Genomic DNA, 27,546 nt, shown 5'->3' with positions numbered 1-27,546 from the left:
CCTGCTTGAAAGGGAAACGCAGAAAACGGGAGAGGAGGAAGTGACGCCGCCCCTGCAGCGTGGTTAAAGCGAGTTCCCGTGCCCAGCAGAGCCGCTCTCATCCCYTGGGAAGAGCTCTCAGTGTCTGACCACGTCCAGCGGGCGGGCAGGGGCCCCTTTCTGCGCTGTCCACCTTGGCRGGGCTGCCACGGCTCGGGAGCTCCTGCTGCTCCAGGGCTATCGCTGAAGATTATCGGCGTGTCTTGTGATGACCAGGGTTTCCTGCTGTGCTGCTCGTTACGCAGCTATAAAAGTAAATGAGGAAACAGCCAGGCAAAATAAAGTCATTTTATTTTATTTTTCTTGTCTATATAATGTATTGAAATGGTGAAGCCCTTCCTTAAGTCCCATGGCCAGAACTAAGAGCCTAAGATCTTTAATGTCAAATGATGTCCCTTTTTTTTCCTCCTTTTGCTCCACTGGCTTCAATAGGTGTTGTATAATTAACGAGCCGCTTCAAGGCTTTTCCATGTTCTTCACAGAGTCAGTAACATGGTAGGAATGCAATTAGTAACCCTTGCTTTAGTCAGRAACAGCAGCGAGCAACTGCAAATATTTTGCAAAATTACCTTCCTTGAGTCAATATTTTCTATAATTTGTACCCCCAACAAAGTGCTTTATATGCAGTAACAAAAATCTAAAGTATGTGTACACCCACTTGAAAGCTGGCTATTCTCGTTAGTCATTTTTCCTCACATTTCAGTTGTATAGTATGATTTTTCAATGACTTAATATTTTATAAGTCTCTGGAGTGATAGATGACTGACTTAAAGAATTTTTTTTCCTTTCCCTTGGGATTTCAGAGTGCTCTGTTTATTTACAGTATCGCCTATCACTCTGCCAGGTCTTGAGAGATCATCTTTCCAAACAAGTGCAGAACTGAACTGTTAGAAAGAGAAATGGGACGTTAAGCACAGGACAATGTGATGCCAAAGTTGAGTTCTTTGAAGACARGGGTTAGTCCGACAAAAGGTTATTTGCCTTGATAACACAAGTTGAGCTTCCAAAATGTGATGCCTAGACCCTGTGGTGCACTCCAAGTCAAGAGTCCTTAATAACTGAATTACAGTCAAACTAAACGTCTTTGAGCTTGGTAGACATTAAAGGACAATCTAGTTTTTAACCCTCTCTTAGAAACATAGTAATTAATTTGGAGAAGTCTTCGGTCACTGTAACTTCCAAGTGCTCACATACAGCGTTAGCCCCCACACAGGTACTTAACTCCATGCCAAGAAAAGCCTCTCATGTGATTTCACTGTGAGACTATTTACAAACTTAATTTGTCCAAATTATTTGTTTCCAAAGGTTTCCATTTCTCTTAGTAGTGATTCTAATATCCCATCAAATGGCCCTGTCAGAAGCATTTGCTGACATGGCAGAGGCTCTCCAAGCAAGCTCAAGCRTTGGATATTGCGTAGTCAGAGCCTCTCACTAATAAGGGAGACTAATAAGGCCTTAGAAAGATCTAACTTGGATATTTAGGCCAAATCTGACTACCTGTCATCCTCTCTCCTGTGTTATTTTTTTTCTTCTTTTTTTTTCCCTYGCACCCTTTTGCCTTAAAAGGTTAGGATAAAAATCCCTGATAATGGAGGCCAATGAAATGCTTTTYGATATGAACGATTTCATAGTTTCAGCAATGCAATTACATGCTTTTCTCATATGTATGTTTATGCTTCCTCTTTCAGGTACTTCATACTTAACAGATATAGTGTGGTGGTCTGGCACTATTGCAAGTAAGTATTTTACATGGTGTGACATATGTATATATGCATATAAACACTATATATATTTCTTTCTGAATCTCTAGTTTGATGGGTCATCAGAAAAATCTGTGTTCTAAACTTGAATCTTTCACTGATTTATAAGGAAATAAATTTCCCTTAAAAATATTCCACCTTCAGTAAACTGGCACTCTAACTAGCACATCTGCTGGTATTTGAAGAGGTGAAGAGTTGAGATAAACCAGAGACATAGTTCTTTCCAAATTTTCAGAACCATTTGATGCTTGGAGCTTTTTGGCACCCACACAATGTTCTGATTGTGGATTCTTATATRTTTTCTATCTTTGAATTGCACTGATAAGCTCATTTTTTAATAAAAGTCAAAGCTGAATGAGAAATTGTAATTCTGCACAAAAGGGCTTATTGAGCAAATGTTATTTTTTAGATCAGAAAGCACTTAGCTGGCCTCAGTTTAAATTGCTTCTTTGATTTCTGACTTTGATGGCAGTTTTAGTTTCAGTTTTGTTTTAAATCTACAAGATGTACACGAAGCCTTATGTGACACTGATTATAAGAYTGGAAGTTTTATACTTGGCGTCTTTGTAACTTAGGCTCGCACAGAGTTCCCTCTGTGATTCCATTGCAGAACATGCAGAGTACTTAGCTTTTGTAGCTCAGCCCTAGCTTTGTGCACATGAATTTGCAATATTACCACTGTACTGTAAAAGCTGTAAAACCCTTTGAAGGTTGAAGTCCACAGCAAGAGTAGACCTAACATAGCTCCAGAGGAAAGTCCTCAGCTAATTTAAGCTGAGTTGAAGTAGTTCTTTGCCGGCTTCCTAGTCTACTGTGATGACTATATGCATAAGTAGCAATAAATCTATGCTTTAATCGCTGTTGTTTATTCCCTGCGAGGCCTCCATTTCAMATCACTGAATAGAAGGAATTTAAAAAAGAAAAAAARAAGTGTTTTTATTGCAGGAGCTTATCTTGCTGAGTCAGAGAAGAAGGTTTTGTGTGTCAAAAGGCTGAATGCTTTCAGTGAAGCTGAAGTTGCGTAGGGGAGTGGTATCAGTGGGCATTTGTCCATCAGCTAAGTGCAGGTATTTGAAATCAAAGCCTGTAAAAGTTTACAGAAGAAGCCAGGTGAGAACTCCATAAGGATGTTGTAGATTCAGAATTGCAACCCGGTGACAACCAGCAGTAGCAAAAGCCAGGTAGGCAGTTGTGGGATCCGGAGCAAGGTGGCATTTTGGAGATTTACACTATCCCCTGTAACTTTGGATAAATTACAGTAGGTGACAGTAATCTCCTAACGTGCAGATTTTGGAGTTAGGATGACTAACAGAACGAGCATCTGTTCAGACAGTGAACAAGTATTTGTGTGTAGGCATCCTGGCTCAGGATAACACGGCCTAACCATTTTGTGGCCTTGGGACCCACTGGATTACTGAAGACGTCCAAGGAAGGGCTCCAGATTCTGCTAAGGGACTTTTTTATACTGCAGTCAAAAGAGTGATTGCACCGCGTGTACAGGTACTTTGTTTGGCATTGAACTAATTAATTAAACCATTAATTAGTTTCAGTGCAGATTCTGATAGAAGCATAGCTGTGGCGTTTGTGACAGTTCTTATACTGGATGCATCTACATTAGTGTTTTACCTTAGATGGGGAGTGGACTTGTGAAGCAAATCTCCKGTCTGTTGCCACGTACTGAGCTTTGCTTCACATTTTGGGGCAATACTGGAACACCTAAACTGGACTGCTTCCAGCCAAAGCTAGACTGGAAGATGCATCCTAGGAATGTGCCTAACGCATGTGAGCTGCAAATGGACTTTCAGCCTGTGGGACCAGGCTAAAGCTAAGGGGAAATAAACCTCCCTGGGATGCATCGGGCAGGTACTTCGGCTCTGTAGATAGAGGATATAGACTCCTGCTGGTCTCCTTGCTGACGCTGACGTGTCAGTGTGYGTCAAGTCTTGTGCTGCAACAACTTCTGCGACGCTGCTGCTCTCCTATGGCTAGCTTAAAGCTTGGTGGGCCTCTGAGAACTGGAGTCCTGTCTTGCTGACAGCACTGGCACACCTGGAGAGGAATTTCTGTCCACGCAAGACTGGACAGCTTGGCAGCAAAGGTCCTCAACAGCAGGTGAACGATAGCAAGCACAGACTTTTTTTTTTTTTTATTGGCCTTAGTTAATGTTGGTCTAGCATTCATGGTGTTAAGGAACTGCTACTGTTATTCCATGGTGGTGCTGACAATTTTGGGTAAATGCAACCGACTGTAATATGAGTCAGTTTGTGTGTGTATCTGTGTTGGTGCCATCTGCTAGGGTTCTTTAACAGAAAGCTAAGGCACCAGAGGCATGAAAGAGTGTGTTTTGTCAGAGGGGCTTTGGAGCGTTTGGGGTGTGCAGGAACACGGTGCGGGTGCCATGGCTTGCACTYGAGCTCTCTGCCAGCGCCTTTGGGCGCCTCGGAGCTGACACCAGAGCTGCTGTGGGTATCTGCTGGACAGCAAAACCGAGGCTGACGGCAGAGGGGCTGTATTCCCAGGGCCAGGAACTGCGCAGGAAACTGCCACTGCCCCTTGCCTGTAGAGACGCTGTTGGTGGATTTATTTCTGTGGCTTSCTGCTGCGCATAATGAAAGCCCCAGTGACCTGGATTAGTGTAGTCCTGCCATCCTCTGCAGTTTTAAGTTTGTCTGTCTCCTTTGGGTTTCTTATAGGTTACACGGGTTACATCAACTTTACTGAGTGTGTGAGCTGATTTGGTAAATTAGTATTTGCACAGTGTCTTGCAGAGGTAAAGAACAGCATGGTGAGAACATCGTTTGACAGTGGTGTGTAATGCCAGCCTTAGAGTGAGGACAGCTTGGATTTTTTTGAATTTTTTAAGATGCTAATAGTAGCACTAGAAATCAACTTGAAATTTGAGCTGTGAAATCAACTTGAAATTTGAGCTGTGTGTATTTTATGTTCAGTATCCAGCATCCAGGTTCTTGCTGGTGACAGGCTCTTGGGCTATGCCAGCGTCATATTGACTTAGAAACTTGCCAGCACTTGCAAAACTGGCCAGTACTTGTTTTTCTTTCTTTATTTAACTCAAAACTTGACCACATGAGCTGTTTATCACAGCTGTGATGTGCAATAGTGTGGTAAATTTTGGAAATTACTTTTACTGGAAGAAAATAGGACGAGCTGTTATTGTGACTTTGCATAGATTAGTTCTTGCTACACGAGCCAGGGATTACCTTTGATGCTATATAGGGCAGTGAAAATTTGATGTGCTTGACTGTACATTCAAGAGCTTTTCTGCATGTGCTTCATATTTCATGATTAGATTCCTCTAGTAATGTCCCTCACTTGAAAAAGGTGACACTGCTCTTTAGAAATTACACCCCAATGTGTTCTTGTTATGTGTATGCAYGTTTTAGAGCTGAAATCATGGGTTATATAATGTTAGCAGTGCACACATTTGAGTGTGGTATGTGAGTGCTTCTTATCTGAAGCCTTATATATACTTAACAAAGAGAAGCCACGAGTAAGATTTTGGATGATGCTTAGTAGCTCTGTAACATCTGTTTCCCAGTTGGGGCAGTCTTTCCCAGACAGTATTGGGTAAGTTTTCATTACTTCCCTTTCCAAAGAGATTTAAAGGCCTCTTTCTGGTTCTCTTAACAGTGGCTCTTGGTCAAATAGGGAATTTCTTGGCCTACACTGCAGTTCCGACGGTGTTAGTGACTCCCCTGGGAGCTCTTGGCGTTCCATTTGGGTAAGAGTTGGCTTTACTTGTTTTTATTTGAATACTGTTACTGCTTGGAGCGTCAAATAGACTCGGTGATTACCAGCCTTCCACTTAGAAGGTGTCAGACCCAGGAGTGTTACAGAAATGTTATGTTACCTCTTGCTGTTTTGCCCAGCAAAGTGGGCAATGTGTTAGAGGACAGGAAAAAAAGGGATTCTTGATTATTCTGCTTTAACTACCACTGTGATCTCGATCAGATAAAACAACATGGTTTCTCTCATGCASTGTTCCCTTATGTAGATTTAGTCTGTGTTTCTTTCAATATTCTTTCGCTCGCCTGCTATCCACAACCTGCATGTGTTTGCTGACTTTGAGCTTAATGTAACTGGATTTGGCTTGGTTCTCTGAAGTGAGAGAGCCCCTGGCCAGTGCATGACCATAGCTTCCTTTAACGTGATGCTCATGTGTCCTCCAACCAGGAGGAGCCTAGTATACAGTTAAATATTTTATGAAGAGTTAAACTATACTTGTGAAACCACTGCAGCAAAAAAGTACACTTACTTAAAAGTGCTTTGCTTTGCCTTAATATTTTTCTTTTGCCTGCTTGCTGGTTTTTGTATCTAACTCTACTGGTCGCCTCCTTTTGGCTGTATRTTGTTTTGGGCAGGCTTCATGTCTGTCTTAATTTCACACACTGCAAATCGTGCTGGTGGTGCTCTACTCATCACCTATTATTTTATGCTAGGCCTCATAATTTGTATGTTTTGGACAGGTTTATGTCTGAGCTGAGCCTTCTAGTCTTTGTAATCAGAGGTCACTTTTATCTCTCATGGTGCCTGTAAATGGAGGTTGTGATCTCTCACATAACTGTAAGAGGTAGGTATTTGCCTCTGGGGGGCCTGATGCCTCTTCTTCYGCTCAGATAAAACATAATGGATTGAATAAGGTGGAGATGGAGAAAGTCTTCCTTAAGTTAAGACTGAAATGCAATTTGAAAGCTCTTTGAAGATTCACTAATGTTGGAAGGAAATTCGTGTGGCAAATAACTGGCAGAGCAGTGTTAAGAGATTATACTCAACCCTCTAATTTTCTTCCTTTTTGTGAAAGGTCCATTTTAGCTTCTTACTTGCTGAAGGAAAAACTCAACATTCTTGGCAAGCTGGGATGTCTGCTGAGCTGTGCTGGGTCTGTTGTTCTGATCATCCATTCCCCAAAATCTGAGAGTGTAACCACGCAGGCTGAACTTGAAGAGAAGCTTACAAATCCAGGTACCTCCTGCTTTTATTAAAGCACAGTCATTTTGTGAGATTGGTCAGGAATGCAGACGAAGAAGAGCTGTCCGCCTTCCCAGAGCTAGAAAACCAGATTTCTCAAGAAAACATGATGTGGCAGGGACATAACAATATGGTTTGCTGTACTTAGAATTCCTCAGATTTATAGATACGTGTGCCCAGAAATGAAAATGTAGATATAKATCAATTAATTTTTTTTAACGAAAAATAGTGATTTAGGAGTTAAACTGCTCCTTTCAAAATATTCTCCTTCACCTCAAAGTAAGAACAGTGGCCATTTGAACTCATAATTTTCTAAAATTACAAAAAAAAGTTTCTGGTTATCTAGGGAACGAAAACTGTAAATCTAGAATTATTAAGTCATTTTATAAAAACAAATACAGAAATTCATTGTCTGCTGTTCTTTAATTCTACCTTTGTTTTTTGATTATAAGTTTATACTAGATACCGGTTATATTCCAAGGAGAATTCTAGAGGTGTGCAGAAATGGGCTCTCTAGACATGTCCTGAAGTGCCTGTCTCATGGAGTGTTGGAAGTAAAACCACATTAGCTGCTGGATGACATATACCAGTGCTTAAGATGTTTCAAACCATTTTTAATTTCTTTCCTAAGAGTTTTTTTTAGTGGGGAGAAACTCAAACCACATCAGGTATCCAAAGCTGGGAAGAAGAGAGGGGAGGAAGAAAGACAAGGCATAAATTTTCAAGAAAATGAAAACAAACACTCTGGTCTAAATTTACAGATTCACCAAAACCAGCATGAATAGGAAGTACTTTTTTTCAAAACTTCAAAGTGTGAAATACTTTTTCACCACTCCAATTCGCATACTAATGGAATAATGTAAATGCAATAATGTAAAAAGAGAACTGACCTCTCCGTTCTTCCAACAGTCCCTATGCTTTTCATTGATTCTAACAGGATTTAATTTTATGCTTAAGCACTTTGCTAAATTCACCCACGCAAGCAGCTTTCCTAAGCTGGTTGTGAATGAGGTGGTGTTACTGCCATTGGTCATAGGGGATTTTAGTGAGTATAACCCAAATGGAAAAGAGAATTAAGAAAAAAAAATGCATTTTACCACATGATGATTTCCTTTGCGTAAAGAGCATGAGATCATCATTAGACACGGGTGCCCACTAAATCATTAAAAACTCAATGTTTTTGAGTGTGTGTTCCCTATCACACCTCAGTTGTGGTATGTACCTGGATATGATTTGTCTGCTAAGATCTCCAGCATAGCTCCTGAACTGGAAGTGCTTCAGTTGCCATTACCTTGTGCTTCAGTTGCCATTACCTTGTGCTTCAATTGCCATTACCTTGTTTTCTTCTTGTTTTCCAGTTTTTGTGGGTTATCTCTGCATAGTACTGCTAATGCTTCTCCTGCTTATCTTCTGGATAGCTCCAGCTCATGGACCTACCAATATCATGGTTTACATCAGCATTTGCTCCCTGCTGGGCAGCTTCACGGTGCCCAGCACAAAAGGCATTGGCCTGGCTGCTCAAGATATCTTTCACAACAACCCGTCAAGCCAAAGGGCTCTCTATCTCTGTCTGGTCCTCCTGGCAGTGTTGGGATGTAGCATCATCATTCAGTTCAGGTACATCAACAAGGCACTGGAATGTTTTGACTCCTCTGTGTTTGGTGCCATCTACTACGTTGTGTTTACCACGTTGGTCTTGCTGGCTTCAGCCATCCTTTTCAGGGAATGGAGTAATGTGGGGGTGGTAGATTTCTTGGGAATGGCCTGTGGATTCACCACGGTATCTATTGGGATTGTTCTCATACAAGTGTTTAAGGAATTCAACTTCAATATTGGGGATTTAAACAAACCTAACATTAAGACAGATTAATTTTTTTTTTCTGTTTTCGAGGGAAACTGGATGGCTCAGGGAGTGCTGGAGCCTTTCGTTTGTAGGTCACTGATTCAATAGTGACTCAAGTTGGTATTTGTTACCCTCTGGCAACTTGGTGGCCTACGGGAAGTGATTTAGAGGCTTCCCTCCAGTTTCAAAGGGACAGTTGTCCGTTTGCCCCATGTCAACATAATACATGGCAGTAATTGGCATTATTGGGGATGGTCTCAGTGGGAAGGCCAAGGATTGAGCCAGCATGGAGACTGATGTATTTCCCCACTGCAAAAAGTGACTCATCACAAAAGACTTTGGGTTATTCTGACAAGACCCATGTGTGAAAACCTATATTACTGCTGCTTCTGAGTGTGCTTTCTGGGGAGAGAGAACATCAGTTTCTAATGGACTCAATCTGACATGTCTTATGGGTGATATATACCCTTAAAAATGGGGGGGTGGGGAGAAGTTATTGGAACAATTTGTTAATCTTCTTAATATAGCAATGTGTTCACCGTCCAGGCTGTGAATTCTGAGACAAGTGTTGGTTCAACTCGGACTGCAGATTTGTGCTTTTATAGCAGCTGTCTCTGCAGTTTGTTCTGGCACTGGGGGGTTTTAAATTAAATTCCTTAAACAGAGTAGTGAGCCCTTAAAATCTTTCACTAATTATTTAAGCAGACGGTAGTGTCCGGATTAGATGTATGCGTATTTCTTTGTAACATACATGCATTAAGACATACTGCATTCACCTGATTTTTTAATTGGGAACAGACAGAAAGACTGGGAAGGATGAAGAAACAATGCACAGACTTCTTGACTATGTGGTGGCATATTTGTAAGCAGCTCAGAACTATTTCAGTGCCTTTGTAATCCAAAAATACTGCATAAATGTGAATGTATTTGTTTCRGATGGCCTATACCGGTTTAATAATTCACTTTCATTGTATGTGATACTTGACTGTGTTCAAACTCTAGGCACTAGAGCAGTGGAAAACGTTACAAATCTGACCTGAAATCTTTAGATGTCTTGACAACTTCTGAAATATCCATAGGCATAAAAGGGGCAGTCTGCAAGAGGTCTGTTTAAAGCAGTCCAGCATATTCTAGTTAAGTGACAATATAGGAAATTGTTTTGTAAAGTAATTAGCAGCAACGAAATCAAAAGATAGGGAAAATAGTGTCAGATTTCTTGTTAGCTCAGAAAAAGGAAAGCTGGCCCGATTTCTCTTGCAACCTGGTAGAGGGAGACTAACGTATTGTAGGCATTCAGAGAGCTGAGTTTTTGCGTAGCATTCAGATCACATGCAGTATATCCAGGCCTGAATGACAGTTTAGCAATAATATTTTTGCATTGATACAAATAGTTACACTGCGGTTGGAGTGATTCTGAACCCATCAGTTCAGACCACTTAGAGCATGTTGATATGTTACCAAAAGAAATAACTAGTTTCCTCACTCAGTTCGAAACTGTGAGCATTTTGGGAGTGAACCTATTTCCATGCCRTATTTGTATCTGATGATTATCAATATCCTGAGTCACAAGACTTAAGTAGTGATTTTTCTTTTCTTTCATCTTAAGGCAAAAGTAGGAAGCGTACAGTGGAAATACCTCTAGTTCAGAATGCCTCTTCAAACAAACAAAAAAGATGATTGAAAGATAGTCCTTKGAAAAGTTCTTAAGAAGAAATCATGAATTTAGTTTTCTGACTGACAGTAATGCAGTAATGCAAACTTCAGTTAATGAGGAGTAAGATTGCGCACTTTTGTGGTGTCTTTTGACCATAATTAATGTTTCCTTTCAACTCAGTTTCCATTTTCATTTAAAAGAAATGTTATAAGCCCTTCTGATTGCAGCAATAAACAYAAATAATGAATCCTAAAGACTTAGTATTCTGACGAGGGAATAAGAGCCCGACTATATTATTTTGARGCTAGTTTTGTAACTGTGACCTGTGGAAGATACCAACTGAGKTGACTCTGCATTGAGAGAAGCACATTATAGGCTAGTAAGGAAACTGGATATCTTGGTAAGATTAAAAAAGCATTAGCACATGAAAGGCATCTTTGTGAATTCCCAAACACCATTCCTGGTTTCTAGAAAGTTTCAGTATTATAAATGAGCTAGTTAGATTATAAAATCCAGGTAAAACTAAACTTTGGCCCTTATTGATTGAAAAATGGTATCTTTATTATCAATGGACAATTACTTTTTTCATTCTAGATGCCTTTCTTTTCTGATTGAAACTGAGTCCTAAAAAAGTTATGTGASCTGTAGTGATTTACTTTTTAAAATAATGTTGTCTGTTTTCTGAAGCAGTCAAGGCATCCTTTCAAAATTCAAATTCACAGTTGGTTCATGTTGGTTTTACACTAGCCCTTACACTCTGCAGACAGAAGGTCTTCAGAGAGTAAGGTCAAAATTCTTCTTTGGCCATAACTCTATCTGTTTTGTTTTAAAGTTTATTCCTATTTATTTAGAAAGTGCCTAACTCACTATTTTAGGTGCRTATGCAAATTATTATTAAAAATTATATTGAAAACAACTTGACTGCCCTGCTATAGCCCTGCCATTTTCTGCACCATACGAACAACGTCACTTGATAAGCACGCACTATGCAGAGTAATGCAAAAGTAGCAGCTCTGCCCTTTGGTCCTCTGACCATGCTTAGAGCTGCTAAATGTCTGCACGGGTGTTCGGGGGTTTTCATGGGGAAGTTTTTGTGGGTTTTTTTTTTTTTTAATCTTTTTTTTTCTCTCCTCCCCAGCTGCACTTCATCCCTGATGGGATTTCTAGAAATGTCTAGTTACCCGTGTTTAATACAGATATCAAAAGCCAGCACATAAAGTGAAAGAAATTCTAGTGGCCTTGCACATCATTTTTACCTGCAGCCTTTTACATTGTGAATGATAAATAATGAAAACCTCTTATTTTTGCTACTCTTGCTCAGTATATGCGCAGCGTTCTCTCGAGTTCTGGGTCTGGTCTGGTTCTGACTTTAGAAATGTATTAGCATTTTATGTTGTTGCTGTTGGYATGAATCTTCTTCCCTAGATGTCCTACCCTTTTTTAGTCTTTCCCATTGCTTTTTCTGATTGAAAAGGAGGCACTGTTGAAGTTGAATTTTCAGCTTTTTCCTCTTTCTTTTGAATAAGACGCCCAAGTTCCATTATCTCAGGGAGCGAATGAGCATCGTTGTTTCTTGAGCTTTGGTGTCTCTCGTGGGTCTGCCCTTTTCACAGATTTCCACATTCCTTACGTGGGTAACTGTGAGCCAGGGGACCTAAGCGCAGATTCCAAAGTGGAAGTGACCAGAGACTACATACATACAAAAAGTGGACTGATGACAGTGGTGGGACTCATATTAATTTTATTCATRTGAGAGGGATTTTGCTCTGGSTTCTATTCTAGTTACCAACCATATTTACATATACGGTTCTGTTACTTGAAGATGGCTCTTTGATCATTATCCCTTCAGCATATGGAGGACTTAATTGACGTGTGTCGGTCCCAATCTTTATTAGCTGTTAAATACAAAAATCCCTCAAATGTTCAGTAGGAGAACAGAAAACTTTTTGATACAACCAAAAAAAAGTGTTACACTTTAAAAGAATACATAAAATATCTGTTGAATTAACCATTCAGGGTACTATATGTGTAAATAGAGTCTATTTATTTAGCTGAACCTAACATGGATAAGAACCTGTCGTGTAACAGTTTGACAAGTGAGGCTTCCTTACAGTAACTTTGGCTTGTATTCAACACAGGTATTTTTATGAAGTACATAGCACTGAAAAAATACAACACTGGATTTGTTGAAATGGTGGAGTCTGAGATTTAGTTTTCCTTTTTTTTTTTTAACAAGGGGTTTGCATTTAAAGGAAAGGTTGAAGTAACTAAATAYGGATGCTTAAAAATGGGGCTTTCTTTGCACAATATGCACCTCTCACCTTCCTGTTCCTTAAATACAAAACACTAAGGATTCCTTAGATACTGTTTTGAGATCCTATAACTTTAGGACTTGCTGAGATGTTACTGTTAAATCATTTTTTAAACTATATTAGCTATTATCAGTTTTCTTTAGGGATCAGTCTTTGTAGTCATTGGTGCTACAGAATATGGGTTTAGGTGATGCAGAACTTGAGGTGGACCATGTTGTTAGCACCAATTGTGGGAAAAGTTACCGTGCCTGGTGCCCGGGTCTGTCCGACAGCCRTGTTGAAATCAAGGGCTTACGAAGTTCCAGATGAGGACATCTTTTTAAAGAGCTGCAAAGAGGCACTTGGGGTATTTTTGTTTTGTTTTCAGACAGTTTGCTCTCCAGAGTGGAAAATGTTACACACAAGGGGTATTTTTGAGTTACTTTCTTTTTTTTTTTTTTTTTGGGTACATTTAAAAAAATCACTTTTAATGAGATATGGGGGAAAAGTGGATGGTGACAAATACACAGTGTGATAGATCTGGTTGCTTCAATGCTATTGCAATATAGTAATTACAGATTACATGAAAATGGTTTATTTTACTAGCTTCTAAATAATGTATATACAGATTTGTTAATGGCTTATGAGTCTAGCTTATTCCCTTTGCTTTTTAAAAAATAGTTACAGGCATGTTGTATTTGCCTTGCGTAAATTATAAAAGGCTATTAAGTTTTCTGATAACTAATCTATTTATTAACCTGTAATGTTTTAAAATAAATGATTTATTTCTAGCTCAACGCTTGTTTTGTGACTCCTCCTCTTTATTAAAAAAAAAGTCCTTTTTTTTCCTCAYACACATAGGTGTCCTAATCTCAGTCTGTGAGCCTGAGCTATTTCTCTTGCTCTTTTATAAAACAGCAGCCTTGCTTTTACAGATAGTGGAAGATTCTTTCCCATGTACAGATTAATTGCCACACTGAGTCATTATATACTTCCACACTTCATCATTATATAGTGGTGTCTGCCAACAAGCTATAGTTCACTGTCTTAATTGTCCTGGAGTTTGCTTACAGGTGAAATAAATACTTCAGCTTTGAGGAAAAAGAATATGTTTATCAGGGCCTGAGTTACTTTAAGCTATTTTAAGGGTTATCATCATGTGTGTCCATGCATTCYTGTGCTTTGGCTAGTGGCTAGCAATAGATAGTTTTTGTGGAAAGATCTGTTGCTTCCTACTTGCATGGGTCTGRGGTGACAACAAATGTAAGAGAAGTCCATGGGGCCAACTTGATTTACTGTTGTGTTCCTGCAGAAGGAATCAGAAAATGGAGACTGACCATCTTTATCTGAAAGAGATAGTTAACCTCAAGGTTGTACTCTTATACAAGGTACAGGGAAAGTTTTTTTTTAATGGCAGAATTTATTATCTAGAACTGTATTTCGGTCTATACACTTGCACTGAAGCAGATACATTAGCACTACTACAGATCAATGTTAAAAGATGTTTTTACACGAGTCCTCACGAACAAAACGTCTGCAAGGAAAGACACTCCAATGGATTCTTCAAAGTGTATATCCAGGTACAAATTTATTTTCAAAGGTGACAAGCAATACTACTCAAGAAAGAAGATAGGATAATCTTTCCCGTTTTCTAGTCCTTCTGTCTACATGCAGGATCTCTGAATTACTTGAACAGGAAATAGGAGGCGTGTGTGTTTTAAGGATGCATCTTTAGTCGGAAAATTCTTTTCAACTCAATTCATCTTGGGCAACTTTGCAGTTAGGCTTCTAGAGCAGCGTGGGGGTTAAAATGAATCTAAACTACAGTTATCAGTGCCAGAGTGTGACATAAGCACAACCCGGCCCTGAGAATAAATATGTCACTCACACAGTTCATAGGGAAATAGGATTAAAAAGACTGAGAGTTGATAGTTCCATTTCCTTTCACTTCCTTACCAAGCGAGGAAAACTCTTTTTTTTTATTATTATTAATATTTTTCCTGAAGTTTCCATGTTCCAAGGACTGCCAAGTCTGAAGCAGTGCCTTGTAGAGGGGGCTGGAAGAGTTTTATGATGTGACAGTACAACTGTTCTATGAATTGCCTTGGAGACCAAGATTTCATAGAATCACAGAATGGTTGAGGTTGGAAGGGACCTCTGGAGATCATCCAGTCCAACCCCCTGTTCCAGCAGGGACACCCWGAGCACGGGGCACAGGGCGGCATCCAGGCGGGTTTGGAAGACCTTCAGAGAAGGAAATTCCACAGCCTCCCTGGGCAGCCTGTTCCAGGGCTCTGGCACCCTCACAGTGAAGAAGTTCTTCCTCACAGGGAGATGGGACTTCTGTGTTTCGACTTGAACCCATTGCCCCTTGTCCTGTCMCTGGCCACCACCGAGTAGAGCTCAGCCCTCCTCACTAGACACACTAGGGCCATGGCCTCCAGTGACCCTGTGGAAGCAGGAAGCTGCAGTGAAGCTTCTGTCCAGTACAGGCCCCACTGAATTTAACATGCCCTGTGGGTTGCTTTACAACTCTGTCAGAAGAGAGCTTTCTGCCGAGGGAGCACGTGCTAGCACAGCATTACTGTGAGGCTTGTGGTGGTTTTCATTGCAGGCCCGTCACTGCGTGTAGGGAGCTGAAAATTACTGCCCAAGAGTCAGCCGCTGGGCCCTGCACACTGGAATACCTGCCAGGGATCCCCAAGGCCGCGTGCATGGCATTTCCTTTTACTACTAAAACCCTATGAGATGTTTATAAGCACAGTAGATGAATAGAGCTGTGAAAAAAAAATCCTACCCAGAGCCTTGCMCAAATATCTACCCTAGCAGATTTTCCTGGGAAATACAGTGGCGGACTGCATTGCTGACTGAGTTATATTAAAAGCGTAGATTATTAAGCTAGCTAAGTTACCATCATTCTTATATTTGCAGTATACGCAGATAATACTGCAATACTGCAATACTACACTATTACAAATTGCTCAGAGACACTTTGAATGTTTTGTTAGAAAGCACAACCCCTGCTTTGAAATAAAAATGGACTTGTACATGATGCAGTTAGTTATAAYTAATACTTCAATATCTTGTGTGACCAAATCAGAAAATGTAAGCCAGAACGAGCTGAGAGAACATGAGCACAAAGATTGWCAGGTCTTGACTGAATTCCCTCGAAGAGTTGCTACTGCTTACAGGAGTTAATGTTTTCAGGCATTTATTTCCTTGAGGGTTCCCTTAAGTAGGTTAAGATGTTTTTTTGAAGAAAAGAGAGTAGGAAGGGCAGCATAAATTTACTTTCTTTAGGCATTATTACCATTTAACAGAGGAATATACACATGCATTTTCAACATTGTCATGATCATATCCTTAAGATTTGAACTTAGATATGGGTGTTCCAGTGCATACTGTATTGTTTGAGGTAGTAGTGTGGGTATATATATATTTTAAAGTCTTTTTAAATCCATTGTGAGGAATCCTTGCTTTTCACCAGCTGTTGAACTTTTTCAAAGTATCTGAAGGTTTTGTGTCTTGCAAAACACAGAAATGCCAGCCTCCTCCTGTATATTGCTTGGAACTCAGTTTACATGCATACCTTAAGCAGTTGCACAAGTGCAAAGCTTATGCCACAAATACCAGATTAGTCTTAAATTGAGGAATACTGTCATGCTTTTGGAAATAATGCAGGGCTAAAATCTATCCTTTTGCTTCGACTGACCCATATATTCCAGGAAATATGTGTGTGATAAGAGTGAGAGGCCATTCTGATTCAGTTAATGAGAAAAAAATCAACACAYGGGAGTGCTGAGGAAGAGCGATGGTATGGGTTTGCTCTGTGGGAAAGTCAGGATCACTTCTCCATCCTAGTTCAGAAGGAAAACTAAAATGAAGCAGCCAYTTCCGAAGACCATGACTCATCCAACAGAAATCATGAGAAAGGAAGGAAATAGAGGTAAAACAGGTAATAAAAGACATATCTAGAAAAGCAAAGTCACATCTTCTGTGTGGAGCTGTCACATGTATTTTGCGAGTGTGGGTTGTCTAGACTGAACATCTGAAGGCAGTGTTCAAAAATATTTAAATAGTCTTAAAGAAGCTGAAGAGCYCTGTGAGCCTGCAGCTTGCCACTTGCTCCCAGCTGCCTGTAGCGAAGAGCTGTCGGCATGAGCTGAGTAGAAATATTTGTTGTCTACGCACACGGATTAATTACACTTCACGTGTGATGACTTTAAATTGGTTTAGAGCCTGGATTAAGAGTGCGGGATATGAATGTTTAAAAGGGCCACGATTTACCAAAGAATTTAAAAAACATAAAAACATTTTGTATGTGATGTAAAAGGGTTTTTTTTCCTGTGGGTGGAAAATATGGAGAACTTTTGTCCAGACAACTTGGGGTAAGTGCAGGTGGGCAACAGGGTCCGCAACAGCAGCTGAAGCAGTGACGTCACAGGGAGGGCGGGAAGGGGTTAACGGCCGCCGAGATGGTGACGTCACAGGGAGGGCGGGAAGGGGKTAACGGCCGCCGAGGCGGTGACGTTACAGGGAGGGAGGGAAGGCGTTAACGGCCGCCGAGGCGGTGACGTCACGGGGAAGGCGGGAACGGGTTAACGAGCGGCGAGGCGGGAGCGCGGAAAGCGCCGCGTGACGGGGTCAGGCGGAGCGTCGCCGCCAGCCCCGCCCCTTCCGGCAGGCGGTGCCGGAAGCGCGGCGGAGCGGCGGCCGCGCGGGGGCCGCCACGGGCTCGGGTCTCTGGGCGCCGCCACCAGCGCCTCTTCCTCCCGCCCCCTCATGGCGGCGGCGCGGGCGGGCGCCGGCCCCTCCCCCCGCCCGCTCCGGCCTCCCCCGCTGCCCTCTGCTCCTCTGGGTCCGCGCGTGGCGGCAGCAGCGGCGGCGGCGGGGCCGCTCCCGGCGGGGATGTGAGGGCAACGGCCGCAGGTGAGCGGCGAGGGGCGGCAGCGGGAGGCCCGGCCTCGCCCGCGGGGAGAAGAGGGCCGGGTGACCGTTGGGGGCCGGGTGACCGTTGGGGGCCGGGTGACCGTTGGGGGCCGGGTGACCGTTGGGGGCGGTCGTCGCCGGGTGCCGCCAGGCCGCGGTGCTCACGCGTGTCCGTCAGGGCCCCCGGCGCCTGGAGGCGGGTTGCTGCCTAGTAGGAAACCGATCTGGCCCTGGAGACCGCGAAAATAATACTTTAAAAAGGCTCTCAAGTTACTTTCTTCGATAAGTGAAAAGCAAGGGAGATGGAGTAACTGCAAGGTTTCAGATGAGAGGGAGTCTCTAAGGAAGATCTAATTTAATTATCCTGCTAATTTGTTACTCAGGTGTTTGGAAGACAAAAAAGCTTTCTGTTTTTTAAGGCATAGCTAGACAATGTGCTGAGTCTTGTGTTTGTCTTGCATGAAAATGAGCAGGATCCCAGCTGAAATTATGGACATACTTTTCACGGAATCTCTACCAGCTTTCTGGTGGTAGAGATAGCTCCTCACTACAGCTGAAAACGTCAATTAATATTATTTTAAGTTTTAGAAAACCTCACGCTGATTTTTTAAGAAGCAAGTGCCTCTGGGTTTCAGAGCAGAAGTGGTATATATAAGCTTCTTCCAAAGGCTCACAGTGGACCAGTGAGTTGCATTTTGTTGTCAGGGAGTTTTTCTGTCTCCTGTCGCTGTAATCCTGTGGAGGGAAGCGAGGGAGCGGGTAGTAAACCATGAGCATTTGTGAAGAATCAGTATGTTGATTCAGTCCACTTTTCTCCTATAGAAAATACCCTATAGATAGGAGGGTATTAAGTAGATGCTCTAATTCAAGGTCCGAAACCTAAAGCTTACGGTGGAGTTTTTCTGAATAACCAGAACTGAATATAAAATACTGTAGTTGTGCAAAAGGATGGCTGTATCTGGAATATTACTAATTTCTTGTCCAAAGAGAGTTTTATTTGAAAATCCTTTCATAAAGCTATTGTTTGAAACTTATGCAGCTTAATATTAGGGCTCTGAATGAAAGGGTAAAGAAGCACTTAGTTTGTTGATGGCACTGATCAGGAGAGGTTTGCCAGTGTGCAAAAGTCGAAATATCCAGATGAAGTGGGAACAGTTATGAAAATAGAAGTGCTATTTACAAGAAATACACAAAAGTTATTGAGAAATAGTTATGTAGGAAAGAATTTGGATATTTTACGAATTTATGGGTCAAGATCAGTCTACAGTAGATTGCTGCTCAGGAAGGGCCGAGACCATCTCCCATGTGGTTCTAGATAAAAAGAGGGGTAGCCTTCTGCTGTGTTGCAGAGGTGATAAGGGCCCAGCTAAGACTGTATATAGCTTTGGGTGCACCTCATAAAGCGAGGGCTGGTGGGAAGGGACACAGTAGGAGTCCCACTAGCCCAGTCTTGCAGGGAGAAATAAGATTTTGCTGCAGAGATAGAGGCACTCCCTATTTTTTCAGTCCAGTGTGGAGGAGCAGCCAAGGGGCGTCAGGAGCCAAAGTGAAGAGCTAGATTAAATAATGAGTTTCTAATGGTATCAAACAGTGAGGCACGTTTGACATGATGTTTGTGACTCTTCCTTCGTGAGGATTTCATGGCAGGTTCTTGTCTGAATCCTCTCTAATGAAGTGCAGCAATGGCGAGTGATGCTGTACTTGGGCAAAAGGCCTGTGAAAGTCCTGTCTAACTTCATCATACTCACCCTTAAAATCAATGTTTAGATGAGAAAATGCAGAGTTCTAACACTTAAATAGTTTAGCATATTTTTAGGTTATTTCTAGGAGAAAAAAACTCTCGATTTACTCATGAAGACTGGTGGCCAGGTAGGCTAAAGGAGAACACTTCCCCCTACTGCTGCTGCTGCCTGTAATTACAGCCACCACACGATGATCAGCTTGGAAAGGCGATGACAGATCTTTCCTTTAGCTGATAACTCCCTCACGCTGTAACATGTTATTTCACCTTATATCACTTTTTAGTGGCTTTGGGTATTTAGAAAGCTTATCTATATTTGATAGGATAAATATTTAACATCTTTTGAGCTGTGTGTCTGTGTGTTCCTCTATTAGGAAAGGAGAAGTTTTGAGCAAAGAGGGAAAGTGTTTTCTTAGTGATTTAGCCCAGGCAGTTGTTTCTTATATGCAGCTTTATTTGCCATTTGTGATTCTCCTCGTTACATCCTAAAAATAAGCTTTGTGGCTGATAGGGGCTTGTTTGTGTCGCAAAACCCATGTCCCAAACCCCATATTTTTTCTCCTTCCTCCCTGCCTGCTGATTAACCSCCAGATTCGATGCCTTCCCTGGGCTGTTGCTCAGCATGCTGTTGGGCACCTTCTGGTGGTAGCTGGACCACGGGCAGTTTGGAGGTAGATGGTTCTTCAAGGTCTTCCTTGTGCAGATAGGAAAGCTGTGGCCCCCCACAAGTCTTYGAAACCAGAGATGTAAGCTGCTGTTCCTGCACAAAACTGCTGCTAGGCTGGAGTGGTTGAAGTATTCTGTATGTTAAATCCATTGTGAACTTGGGTAAAGAGCCTTTGCAAAACTGCACCAAATACAACTGAAATGACAGTTAGCATTATTTCTCTCTTAAATCTTACAGCTTCCCTCCCATGATGGCCCAGGTTGCTGGAATACAGCAGTGACATATCCCAGAGCTGAAACTGGAGAGGAGGATAGATTCCAGAAACCATTTCATATCGTTCTGTTTTCTTCAGAAATGAGATTTTTCTAGATGGTACTTATGAACATACATTAGTTCCTCTTTTGCTAGATTTTGGGGTTATAATTAAACTGTGCGTCTACCCCTGAACTTCATGTGCCTGCTCTTGCTTTGACTTGGCAGCTCTGCATGTCCGTTCCCCAAATGCAAACTCTTCTCTATATGCAAAGTGAAGCAAATCTCATCAGAGAGGAACTGCCTTCACTGTGACTGTGCTGCACAAATGCTCAGCAAATGTAGACCTCTTTATAACCCTTAAGTCGAATTATGACCTTCCAGCCCATGCAGAAAAAAAAAAAGTGAGAGTGTACCATCTTTGAGGGATTTTAAGTCCAAATTCACAGCATTACCTTCTGTCTGTTGCTGTGCAGTTTATCCTCATTCTTCTGCAGTCAGGTTCAGAGGAAAGGAGGCTGCTCCTCTTCCCTTGTCTCCTGAAAGCAACGGGTGGCCGATGCCTGGACAGAGTGAAGTTGTGCTTTTACTTCTGACAGGAATGTTTTTGTGTGGACAAAGTTAGGGGAGAGAGGGGGAGAGAGAAAAAAAAGAAAATAAAAGTGGGTTTGCCAGTGTGGTGAATTCTGTTTTGGTAAAAAGCTGYACTAGCAGCAGTGTTCTTGCTTAGTGCTGTAACTAGCGTCACTTCTACTGGAAAAAAATCAGTGGTTTAGAAAGGCTCAACGAAAGAAACCCCCTTCCAGCTCATCCTCCCCAGTGGTAATATCAGTACCACAGTTTACATCAGCTGGCACTGGTAGACTGCTCTTAGCTGGGTTGTTTGAGAGGTGTGACTTGGAACTGCCAGAAAAGGTGGTAGAGAAAATTTCAAATTCAAATTTCAAAGGTGCTGCTTTTTTTTTTTTTTCCTTACACAAAACATGACTTCTTCAGAGGACTCGAAGCCTTGCTTTAAAAAGGGATCTACTTGATACAGTTACTGAGGTGACTTGTTCTGGTGTCTCCCRCGTCTTTTGGGTATTAATTTGGTGTTTTTATGATACAAGAATCTATGTGTATTTTTTTTAAGGAAGTCACAAGAAAAGGGAAACAGATACTTACCCCTTGTTAATCAAATCAAAAGCTTGTAATGTGACTTGCCCCATATGCCATACTTCTGTATGCAGGAAATAAATGCTATTTTTAGAACATATATGGTTTGAATTCCTGGAAAGTAAAACTTATTTTATTGGTAGATGTTTCCTCCCTTTGGAACAAGAGGAAGCAACCATATTTATTGATTGTCATAAAATCAAAGCCTAGGAATAGTTTTCACTTCCTGCCACACTGGAGAGATTAATCAGATGACTGAAAATATTTAGAGTTGATTTTTCAGATTAAAAACAATTTATGGACATCTTAAATCCAGAGTCTTAAATGTCAGAGGAAATCCRAGATGATTTCTCGTAGCATGTTGAGAAGAAAACATACACTAAAGTAAATTTTCTAGTTAAGTTGGTGTGAAGAATCAAAAACTCTTGRTTTTTGTTCTAAAAACGTGTTTCTGCCTGTTGTTCATGATCATCCCACATGACTAAATTCGGAATCTTACTAGTCCCAATGAAAGCTTTTCAACAGTAAGCGCAAAACTGCTATAAGTGAAAAGATGCTTCATGCAGGTTTTTGAAATTCTTTGTGAAGTAGAAAGATCAGTAAAGATCAGCCTTTCTTTCCTGGGTTTCCYTTTGATTAGTGAGAGGATGGCTGCCTTGCAGGCCTCTTGAGCCTGTTGGTGCAAGAGAAGCTGCTCAGTGGTTAAGCATCTGTTCTAATCTGCTCCTTCGTTTTCTTCCTAGTGGGATTATGTGGAAGAGATGCTGTGGTTTTCCTCAAACTCTGTTATAAACTAATTTCCATGTGAGTAATTGATCCATGTCAATATGCAGGATATAGAAYTGAGCATATAGAAAATAGAGAAACAGATCACACTTGAAAAAGTTTAAATATTTTTCAAACATATTTGTTTGATTGGGATTTCAGTTTCAAAATTCTGGGTCAGGTGCCCTCTGGGTGTTCAGACTTGTTAGATCTCTGGACATTTGGGGGCTTTTTTAAAAAAAAATTTCTCTATTTATATTAGCATGGACTATCTGCGTTAGAATTGTGCGCCATAAGCTGTAGATGTTCTTTTCCTATAGAAAATACACCTCTTTGGTTCAGGTTTCAGTGTTGCATCATTCTGTGTTGAGCAACAGAGGCTCTGCTGTTCACCGACCCATGTGACAGTCGTCGGGAGCTCTGCGCGATGAGCCAGGCTCGGGGCAGGTATGACTTCTACATCGGGCTGGTGTTGGCCATGAGCTCCAGCGTTTTCATCGGAGGGAGCTTCATCCTGAAGAAGAAGGGCCTGCTCCGCCTGGCTAGGAAGGGCTCCATGAGAGCAGGTAAGGACCTGCTTAAGAAACTTGCTGCCAGTAGCTTGGTTGCTTAACAGAACATTAATAAATTTCTCTCTTCCTTTGACCTTTTTTGTTAGGAAGCTACAGCATCCAGCTGAGGTGCTTAGTCCTCTGGTGCACCCAACAGATGCACCTAGCTGTGTGTGTGGTGCATGCTGCTGCATTTGCATTTTTTGCCTCCTGGGAACGTTCCTTGAACTACCTGTTTGCATGTCAGCTTCAATTTGAACTGTGCTTGTAGCTTGAACTTGGAAGCGGGAGCCTCTTCACCTACCCCTCTCCCRAAAGAATGATTCTCAGGAGTGCGACTGCATTTGAGTGTCAGGACATGGTTTTAGGCAACCAGAAATCATGCATAGAACTAAGGTGACTTCTGAAAAGCTGGTAAAATGGAGTTGCTTAAAACCCAGGAAAAGCACATCAGGAAGGTTGTAAATGGTGTTTTCAGTGAGGAGTTGATACCTGACTAAAGCAGCAAAACCCCAGCAATTTTAGCAGGTTGCTGTGCACAGTCCTAGCTTTATTTTGTTGAAGTGCCTTTAATAACATTAAATGGCCTTTGGTGTGGCTGATATTATTTTGGGAACTGATTTCATGCGTCCGCTGCAGTAGCGGTTCCCTCGCACACGCTACCACAGCCCGCTCTGTGTTTGGCGGAGGAGATCCATGTATCTGGTGGAAAGGTATCGGCAGCTCTGTCTAGCACGGAGATAGGCTCCGCCTAAGGTCTTCAAGATTTCACAAGCCCCCAGTTCCTCCACCTTTTCCCGGAATATATGTGAGGAGAGGAATGAATGTTACATGAGGTCAGAACTGGAATGCTGGCCTGGGCACAGCGTGCCCTTGGGAGCACGTACGAGTGGCTGCAGCGTCCCGGGGTCTGTCAGGAGGGGTTTAATTCACTGCCCTGCATTGCTGCTTTGAAAAGACAATGGGTGTTTGAATGGGGTGGAATTCACACTCCCTGTTCTGCAGGAAGAAAATGTCACTGTACGTTGCTGGTTACGTGTCCAAACATGTGAAGCAAGTTGAGCAGTGTTTCCAGAAAATGGGCCTCTTGGGAAATACGTAATTGGGACTTTCATATTTTAAAGGGAGTTGAAAGAATTCTCTTTCAGGGTAAAGCGGACGTGGTTCCCAGTGCCATTTCCAATACAAATAAAATGAGTAGTTTTCCAAGTAGGTTGTTGGAGGCATCTACGCATCTGAGTGAAGATTTGATGTCAATTCCTCTCACTACAGACATTAAGTAATATTTACATTAAGTAAATATTGTCCATCTTCTTTAGGRCATGGACTACAAAAATTGTTTTGGCGACCTTATCAGTAACAGTGGTTCATGTTTGCTTGTGTGTGTTTTCAAAAGAGTAATAAATATCCTTTCATTTTTAGGTCAAGGTGGCCATGCATATCTTAAAGAGTGGCTGTGGTGGGCTGGGCTTCTGTCAAGTAAGTATGAAAAATATAATTTGCATTATATAATTTAAAGAAGTGACTGTCTTGTAGATGGCAGCAGAGGTTACAAAAAGCGAGCAGGATAACATTGCTGTTGCAGGCTTCCTATCTCATTATTTGATAGATGCAGCCTTCATGATTTTTAACAACTTGTCTCACATTAGAAGCTCTACTTTATTTCTCTTTCGTGTTGGGCAGTGGAGCTAGGCCCATGTCTTGTTTTGCTTGCACGAGCATATGCTCTTTTGTTTCACAAAATGTGATAATAGTCTTTATGTTCTGCTTATACTGCTAGCTGGACACCACAATTAAACTTTCCTTTGTTGCTGCCACACGTTTGTGTCTGCAGGAGCACTTACTGTGCTTCACAGACTTGTTACAGAAGACAGCCTAACAGCCTATTATTATTATTATTATTATTATTATTATTATTATTATTATTATTATTTTACTCTGCAGTGGGAGCTGGCGAAGTAGCGAACTTTGCTGCCTATGCTTTTGCACCAGCCACATTAGTGACTCCTTTAGGAGCTCTCAGTGTTCTTGTAAGGTAAGAAAGCCCCCGAAAGCAGTGTGGTTCCAGGGAGCAAAGACGGTCCTCGCTTTGGAGCGTGTGTCACTGAAACGTGCTGCAGAGCGTGCAGTTAGTTCTTCTCTGGGAATAAAGGATGCTGATTTCGGATCTCTCTAAATGCGACGTGAGGTGGTGCTCCAGAGTAGTTGTGGTGGTGCATCTCCACCTCGACCCGTGAAAACATCTGCATTTCAAAAACACTTTGTATCAGAAAAGATGGTGTTTTTGTTCCAAACTAAAGTTTTATCTTTAAAAGATCATTTTTACATGCATAAGTGTGTATTATCCATGCAGTGTTTGAGGAGCATAAGGGAAAAATGTCTTATGGAGGTGCCAAATATCATGGGTAGTTCTGTCCATAGCAGGTATCTTGAGGCAGTTAAATTTTAAGTATATGCTGAATTAGTGGATTTGCCATCATTTTTTCCAGCTCCCTGAAAGCTGCACGTTGGAGTATGCAAGTGATATGTGCAGGCAAAATAACCTGCAAGATGATAAGCTAATTAATGTGATATTACTAATTGCATGCTGGCTGATGGATTTTTTTTTTCCTTCTTAGTGCCATTCTGTCATCCTACTTCCTAAATGAAAAACTTAATCTCCATGGAAAAATAGGGTGTTTGCTAAGTATCCTGGGATCAACTGTGATGGTGATTCATGCTCCTCAAGAGGAAGAAGTAGAAACTTTGAGTGAAATGTCCCACAAATTAGGTGATCCAGGTAAGAAAAATGTTGATCTCTAAAGTAGTTAATACAGGAAGACTTGTAGACTTAATATTCYCTAAGCAGCCTCTAATTTCTCTATGGTAGTTGCATTGCCACTGCTTTCATGTTCCAGGAAGACAGGTCCATGACTTTGTTCATGTCCAATATTGTTTATGTTGTCAAAATGAGGTAGAGATAAGAGTTTTGAGACAAATTCCATGGGCAATTGGACATGTTGCCAGTGAAATCCCCTGGCTTTGGACCATGTGTCTTGATAGGAACACCGAGATGATGGTATCCAGCTGTGCTGCTGCATTTGTTTAAAAACATATATTTTTAAATAAATTTTAACTAAGTCTTTGTAAACCCCTTTGTGAGCTCTTCTTAAAATGAAGAAGWAGGTTCCGTGATAGCTGTGTATTTGCTGAGAAGTTCTGTCTTTGAGACCACCTGATGCTTAGGTGGAAGATGAGGCTCTCACAAATACCCACCTACAAAATACTGTATCTGCAAAGCCYAGTTTCATTGTAAGCATTTGGAGAGGTCTAGCATGGAGATGAGCAAATGTAGTCCTAAGGGCTGACGCAGTGATGGGAAAGCAGGGATGAGTGAGCAGCCCGTGTGGAGGGAGCGCAGCAGTCTGACCTGGTAGTCATGCTGGTGCATTTTAGTTCATGCCCTGCGTTCTTACTTTACCTTAAAAACTGGGGTATCAACTTKGATACTGAGCGAGTGAAAAATATCACAGGGTTTTTCTACTGGTGTTGATGCGGTCGAGCGTGGGCCTCACGTGCTTTATTGGCCCACCTCAAAAGCTTCTGAGCATGCATGGAAGTAACAAGATMTCTTCTTTTTTTTTCCCCCAACTGCAGGTTTTGTGGTCTTTGCAACGCTAGTTGTCATTGTGTCTTTAATTCTCATATTTGTGGTGGGACCTCGTCACGGCCAGACCAACATCCTTGTGTACATCACCATTTGCTCCGTCATCGGAGCATTGTCGGTCTCCTGCGTCAAAGGTTTGGGCATCACCATAAAGGAACTGTTTGCAGGAAAGCCAGTGCTGAAGCACCCCTTGTCGTGGATTCTGCTGCTAAGCCTTATTGTCTGCGTGAGCACGCAGATCAACTATTTAAACAGGGCCCTGGACATCTTCAACACGTCCATAGTGACTCCCATCTACTACGTGTTCTTTACGACCTCCGTCCTGACGTGCTCCGCTATCCTCTTCAAGGAGTGGCAGCACATGGCGGCCGCCGACATTATAGGCACCTTCAGTGGCTTTCTCACYATCATCGTGGGCATCTTCTTGCTGCATGCCTTCAAAGACGTGAGCCTCACCCTGGCGAACCTGCCCGTCTCCCTGCGCAAGGAGGAGAGAGCAGCCAACGGCACTTTGCTGAGCACCTAYGAGTGCTTCAGCCACGACGAGGAGAGCCCCGCGGGCGCAGGGGAGATGCAGGCGCCCGAGAGCCTGGCGGCCCGCAGGAATGGGAGCCTCGCGGCCTTCTGAAAGGCTCGGAGTCAAGGAAGGAGCAACTCTCTAACAACTCGGGATTTGGGGGGTTGGTTTTTTCTTTTCTGCTCTGAAATGTCTGAGCTCGTCTAGGAACCGATGTACTTCTTACCAGTTCGTGTAGACAATCGTTAATTAAGTTCTGCGTTTCGTTAGTTTGGACCAAGAACACTGCGGGGATTTTTAATTTGCCTTATTTTTACTTTCAGTCTACTGAAAAGGACCTCAGACCACAGGTTCATTGCTTAAGTTATGTGTAAATACTCATTTCACTCTTCTGTTTTAAAGATGTATTGCACTAACGACAATTTTATCAAAATAAATGGCTTTATTTCTGCATTGGTGGTTAAAAAAAATGCAGTGAACCTCTCTCCTTTTGCCTTGTAGCTCAGTGAACAGTGAGYCCAAATGTATGAGAAGAAACTGTACTCTGTCCCAGTTTGTGAAAGAGGAAAAACTACAGCCAAGGAAGACTAAGCTGGCTCTGCAGGTAGTGCTGTGCTGAAGCTGTGTATTTTAAGAGGGAGGATTTAGAGGGGCAGGAATGGGCCCTGCCARGGCCAGGGGCCATGGGAGCCACCTCTGGGAGGGTGTCTCGCCCACCAYAGGCTCTTACCTCATGTTGGAGCAGATGAT

General features: G+C 42.0%; 2 protein-coding genes across 5 annotated transcripts; both read left to right on the top strand.

Annotated features, from left to right (window-relative positions):
• Positions 1-1,731: 1,731 nt before the first annotated feature.
• Positions 1,732-10,842, top strand: NIPA1 (NIPA magnesium transporter 1). The gene is made up of 4 exons (XM_026034240.1): positions 1,732-1,775; positions 5,448-5,538; positions 6,619-6,779; positions 8,144-10,842. Coding segments are annotated over exons 1-4 (765 nt in total). The 5' UTR covers positions 1,732-1,774; the 3' UTR covers positions 8,656-10,842.
• Positions 10,843-17,455: 6,613 nt separating this feature from the next.
• NIPA2 (NIPA magnesium transporter 2) lies at positions 17,456-27,182 on the top strand. Of its 4 annotated transcripts, none has more exons than XM_026034252.1 (6): positions 17,456-17,502; positions 22,425-22,648; positions 24,056-24,112; positions 24,578-24,668; positions 25,252-25,412; positions 26,270-27,182. In XM_026034252.1, the coding sequence occupies exons 2-6, from the start codon at positions 22,510-22,512 to the stop codon at positions 26,905-26,907; spliced, it is 1,086 nt and encodes a 361-aa protein (XP_025890037.1). In that variant the 5' UTR covers positions 17,456-17,502; positions 22,425-22,509; the 3' UTR covers positions 26,908-27,182. The 4 variants fall into 4 exon arrangements, with proteins under 4 accessions (XP_025890037.1, XP_025890040.1, XP_025890039.1 ...); XM_026034255.1 differs by having other exon boundaries at positions 17,485-17,502; positions 22,460-22,648; XM_026034254.1 differs by lacking the exon at positions 17,456-17,502 and adding an exon at positions 21,951-22,121 and having other exon boundaries at positions 22,460-22,648.
• Positions 27,183-27,546: the final 364 nt, after the last annotated feature.

This window comes from Nothoprocta perdicaria, unplaced genomic scaffold (genome assembly GCF_003342845.1).
Source record: "Nothoprocta perdicaria isolate Ctin4 unplaced genomic scaffold, notPer1 scaffold_140, whole genome shotgun sequence".
Taxonomy (NCBI): Eukaryota; Metazoa; Chordata; class Aves; order Tinamiformes; family Tinamidae; genus Nothoprocta; species Nothoprocta perdicaria.
The sequence above is the reverse complement of the archived record's forward strand: the minus strand, read 5'-3'. Positions and strand labels throughout refer to the sequence as shown.

Bases quoted from the DNA above. Each gene is read 5' to 3' on its own strand.
- NIPA1 (XM_026034240.1), top strand. The intron at 5,539-6,618 runs GTAAGAGTTGGC...TTTTTGTGAAAG, and splicing joins GCTCTTGGCGTTCCATTTGG to GTCCATTTTAGCTTCTTACT. The intron at 6,780-8,143 runs GTACCTCCTGCT...CTTGTTTTCCAG, and splicing joins AGAGAAGCTTACAAATCCAG to TTTTTGTGGGTTATCTCTGC.